The sequence below is a fragment of the Octopus bimaculoides genome, chromosome 14, assembly GCF_001194135.2.
Source record: "Octopus bimaculoides isolate UCB-OBI-ISO-001 chromosome 14, ASM119413v2, whole genome shotgun sequence".
Lineage (NCBI taxonomy): Eukaryota > Metazoa > Mollusca > Cephalopoda > Octopoda > Octopodidae > Octopus > Octopus bimaculoides.
The window spans coordinates 12465178-12470995 of record NC_068994.1 but is presented as its reverse complement, the minus strand read 5'-3'; the positions used below and the strand labels follow the sequence as shown (position 1 = coordinate 12470995).

The following is a 5818-nucleotide window of genomic DNA, read 5'->3' as shown; positions in this document are numbered from 1 at the left end:
GGGGGGGGGGGGGGTCGAGCCGCCAAACAGGCATTTCATTATACCCTTAAAGCCAGGAACTTTTCAGCACCCTCCACCACATATATACAAACGCTCACGTATATACCCTATAATAATAATGGCAGAGGTGACCACTAATATTACTACAAAATCATTATAGAGATGGAGAACTCACTACAGCCACCACCACCACCATAATACTTACAACTATGATAGTATACACACAAGCACATTGTACTACAATAGAATTAGTGCCATAGACCTTAAAAATTTAGTTACCATGGTAATACATATTAGTACTACTACAGCTACTACTGTTGCTGCTGCTACTACTACTTATACTACTGCTGCTACTACTACCACTACTACTACAGCTACTACTGCTGCTGCTGCTACTACTACCACTACTACTATTGCTGCTGCTACTACTACAACTACTACTGCTGCTACTACTGCTGCTACTACTACTAGTACCACTACTACTGCTGCTGCTACTATTGCTGCTGCTACTACTACTACTACTAGTACCACTACTACTGCTGCTGCTACTATTGCTGCTGCTGCTGCTACTACTACTACTACTACTACCACCACTACTACTGCTGCTGCTACTATTGCTGCTGCTGCTACTACTACTATTACTACAGCTGTTGCTGCTGTTATAGCTGCTACAATATAGTTACCATAGTGATATATAGAAGACCCCTTACTATAAGAGTTACCATAGCAATACAACACTGAAACAACCACTATAGCGACATAGAGTAGACTCCCACTTTGATCTATGACACAGTTACCATTGAAATATAGAAAGTACAGTTGTAGTAATAGAAGGAGCAGCAGTTGTAATTTGTAGTAGTAGTGGTAGTACCACTACTACTACTATTGATGCTGCTACTGCAATATAGTTACCACAGCGGCATAGTCGCCAGCCAACTGCTTGTACATATCCTGGTTTGTTGTTGCGACTGCAACATTGCAAGTGGGGTTAGCTGCACTGGTAATTTCTTGTTGGGACTGACTGCCTTCATCTGGCTGCAATGAGAAAGTGAGATAGTGATGAAGATGCTGGCGGTGGTGAATGATGGTATGGGGGTGTGGGGTGAGTGGCCTTTACATGTACACACACCTGTGTCTATATACATGTGTATATATATATATATATAAATATGAGTGTGTATATATTTATATATATACATATATATATATATGTGTGTGTGTGTGTATATATGTATGTGTATATATATGTGTGTGTGTATATATATATATGTGTGTATGTATAAAAAAATATGTATGCATGCATATATATATGAACATGTATACGTACATGTGTGTATAAATAAATATATGTATGTATGCATATATATAAACATGTATATGTACATGTGTGTATAAATAAATATATGTATGTATGCATATATATAAACATGTATATGTACATGTATGTATAAATAAATATACGGATATGTATGTGTGTGTGTGTGTGTATATATATGTGTGTATCTATAAAAAATATATGTATGTATGCATATATATAAACATGTATACATGTGTGTATAAATAAATATATGTATATGTATATGTGTGTGTGTGCATATATGTATTACATTTTGCTGTATATATCATAACCAGTAATACAGCCACGTACAGTAGTAACCATACCTCTATATGTAAAGCCGACTGGATGATACACAACTCAGAGCTCTAAACTCACTAGCAGTAGTCGTACAGCCAACTGTACACACAAGACATACAATATATGTGTGTGTGTGTGTGTGTTTGTTTGATGCTTGCTTGTATGTTGAGTTGTATATAAAAAAACATTTAAGGTTAAGCTGAAGGATTACTCAATACTTTGCAGTAGAGTATATATGTATTAAACTTCAACAATGAAAAGGTTCACAGTGACTTCGAAGCTTCTGCATCCATACCTTCATTAAACTGTGAAGTCATTGTCCACCATTCCCATGTAAAAGTGTGTGTGTGTGTGTATATATATATATATATATATATATATATATACACACACACACACACACACACACATATACACATAACAGACACACTAATATACATACAGAGTAATATATGCATGTGCATACACAAAATACAATATATTTATTCATATCTGCATACCTTTCACTTTACCTCCCTCTCTCTCTCTCTCTCTATGCATGCATGCACACACACACACACGTGCCAGGTGTGTGTGTGTGTGTGTGTGTGCGCGTGAGCTCAGTAGCTTGGCTTGGAAGCTCCTGTTGAACTGAGCAGGTGAATTCAAGGATGAATTCCTAGTGGGTACCATTACTCACCTTCTCTGGTAAATGCTTTTAGAGAAAAGGGATAAATACCACAGCAGATCCTGACGTTGAAAAGCAAAGGTTGCCCACATCAGAATTAATATGTTCCCTTCTTTAAAGATCAATAAATTGACTACTTATTATCACATCAGTGTGTAGATTAAAGGGACACCGAGCAGGCAACAGTCACGGATGAGTGCTCATGTATGGCTGATATGCAGATGCACCCCTATATACACACATACCCTTGCAAATACATACATATGCACAGAACTGATGCCATCAGCTCTCACCCAAACACCAGGTTACACACGCGCGCAACCATCAGAAAGCAGATACACACACATAGGCATCAGACACACACATCTATGCACTCATACATCTGGTATATGCACACACACATCCTTGTCCATAAGTTCCTTCAGAGACGAGCCAGACAGAAAAGTACCACCAGCTTCTTGTTCAGCCACACAGTCCAAGAAACTCTCCTTTTTAAATCATCTGGTGTTGCTGAAATACTAATCTCACTTCTAATAACACCACATGACACAACTTGACCAATGGCAGCCCAGTTTCTGGTAGCCATCTTGCACTTACTATATCTCCCCAATCAGTTAACTGAATTCAACTAGCTAGGTTTCTGCAAGAAGCCTACAAAATTTAAAGTCACATGAGGTTGAATCAAACTGTTTTAAATAATAATAATAATAATAATAATAAATGCCCTGATGCAATACCAAGCAGTGGCACTCATGGCTTCTGACCTTAATTGATTGGAAGTGTTATCATGTACATTGTTTTGTCTTGGTATAAAAGATGGGCTACAGCAAATATTCTGCTCATTACCACAGATTTGCTTGTCAATTGTTTGACCGTAACCAGTTGAGCATGTCCCTTAATGGTTGACGATATGTGCATCTCTGATCACAAGCAGATGTAGTGGGGGAGCATCATAGCCATGTGTTGAGAGGAATTCTTTAGGGTTTGAATAATTCACCTCTGGAAACATGGGTGTTTCATTCAACATCCTTAAACTAGCCTTATTCAGCAACCTTTTGAGCAGGATGGGCTACTCGACTTAAAGAAAATTCTAACTGGGTCCCACCTGCAAGGTCATGTACTGTTTCTCTTGATATGAGATCACCATGTCACGCACATATGGTTGTGATGCATGTGCCTGGTGTACCCTTATCAGACAAGTGGTCATGACAGGTATATTGGGTTTCATATATTTGTACTCCAGTGTGACTTTGATGGCATGCACTGCTCTTTCACTCAATAACAATAATATATATGACTGCATGCACCTTGGGCAAGTGTATTGTACTATTGCCCCAGACCAACTAAAGGCTTGTGAATGGATTTGACAGATGGAAACTGAAAGAAGCCCATTTTCTCCCACCACCACTGCTTGACAACCAGTACTGGTATTTACACCTCTGTAACTTTGTAAGTAGTTCAGTAAAAGAAATTGATAGAATAAGTACAGGGATTTTGAAAATATAAGTACTGGGGTTGATACATTCGGTTGAAAATTCTTTAAGTCTTGCAAGATATTTGGTGCTCTCACCAGTGGCAGTGCCACAAAAAAGCATCCACCCTGTAAAGTAGTCAGCAAAACAGTGGATGATTTTGTGGCAAAGCAAGGGGTTCCTGTGGATCAAGTTAATCCAAGAGATGCAAAACCATCTGTTGTCCATGGAAGAGACCTGAGAGACATGACTTTGGCTCAAATTGACCAAAGCCTCCACAACTATTTTGAAATTGTTTTTGCCTATACCTCCCCACAACAGAAGCTATCATTGTAGAAGGCAGCCAGCATCAGGGTCAAATTGTGGCAGTCACAGGTTTGGCTTCATGCTCTTGCTTGATGAGGCTGGGATCATTCCAAATTAGTGGTCCCAGAGGCATCATCATGCGTAGAGCTGACCAGGTCCACCAGTGCTCCCAATCACTGGCAGTTCTGCACCAGCCCCTCTGCATCCTCCAAGGTGTCTGAGTCTCTGGAGAACTTCTCCAATCATGTCTACCCATCTGCTGTGGGGCCTGCCATGAGGCCTCTTCCAGCCCACAGCTGCTATGTTGAATGAGAGTAAAGCACTGGTAGGATGATTTAGAGGGAGACAGGATATGTCTGTACCAGCACATGTAATGGATAGTTATGAAGTGGGAGGCTGCAGGCTGATGCATGTGTGCATGTAGTCACAGAGGATGGTATAAGAGATTCTCCAGTTTTGATGAAAGCTGGTATTGAAGTTGCAATGGAAATTGCTGGCAGTGATGTGAGCAAAGTTGCTGCTGCTATGGTCCTGTTGGATGACAATTTTGCTTCCATTGACATTGGTGTAGGAGGTCATTTGATCTTTGACAATTTGAAAGAAATCAATTGCTCATGTCTTGATACTGAACATTCTTAAAATCAATCCTTCTTGTTCTTTATTCTCCTTGAGGTTTCTTTACCTCCTGGAACAATTACCATCTTGTGTACTGATTTGGGACCAGGCTGTGTGTTGTGTTCTTGAGCAAGACACTTTATTTCACGTTGCTCCAGTTCACTCAGCTGTAGAAATGAGTTGCGACATCACAGGTGCCAAGCTTTATCGGCCCCTTTGCCTTTCCCTTGGATAACATCAGTGGTGTGGAGAGGGGAGACTGGTATGCATGGGCAACTGCTGGTCTTCCGTAAACAACCTTGCCCAGACTTATGCCTCGGAGGGTAACTTTCTAGGTGCAATCCCATGGTCAGTCATGACCGAAGGGGGCCTTTACCCTTTCATATAATATATATGTGTGTATATATAATTATGATAAGACCAAAGAGGATCTTTATCCTTTTTCATTTTGTAGTATAATGGGCTCATCTCATCATTTGCACACCCAGAAGACTATTTCAACAAGGAAAGCAAAATCACCATTTAACATCTGGTTTATTTTTTGAGAATGTGTCAACTGCCTTCAGCAAATTCTGTTGTATGCAACTGCTTAGGCTTTTTTGATGGTTCCCAGCCTTTCCTTATAGTTTAACCATTTTCATTCATGATGAATCCTGATAATTTATTCTGTGATGATATAATCCTGGTGGCTTGGTAGAAAATGAAACCTGGTATTGAGGATTGTGCCATATTAGGTTAAAATTTACATCTCAAAAGCAAAAGCACAAAAAGAAAGAAAGAAAGAAAAAAAAACAATGTAGGGCTACAGGGCCCAAGTTTTTTATGACTATATCCTGTAGCCTTTGTAAAGTGGTTGGAGTTAGGGAGCTACCCAGCTGTAGAAACAATGCCCCCACCAAAAAAAAACCAGATATAAAAGGTCAATGTAGTCCTCTGACCTGTCGAATCCTGTCAGACTGACTAACCCATGCCAGCATGAAATGCAGAAGCTAAATGATGATGATGACATATATGCACTCTATGAAGGTATTGGTATTACATTTATCTGTCTGTCTTTCTTATGTATGTGTCGGTGTATGTGTGTGTATATACTGAGATATACATTAATACATACATATATAT

At 39.5% G+C, this 5818-nt stretch overlaps 1 protein-coding gene across 1 annotated transcript in view; it reads right to left on the bottom strand.

Annotated features, from left to right (window-relative positions):
• LOC106872619 (regulator of telomere elongation helicase 1) overlaps window positions 1–5818 on the bottom strand; it is a 76576-nt gene that overhangs the window by 19134 nt on the left and 51624 nt on the right. Inside the window, exon 17 of the mRNA XM_052973020.1 lies at window positions 913–1035. Within this exon, the coding sequence (XP_052828980.1) occupies window positions 913–1035 (123 nt within the window). The remainder of the gene's footprint in view (window positions 1–912; window positions 1036–5818) is intronic.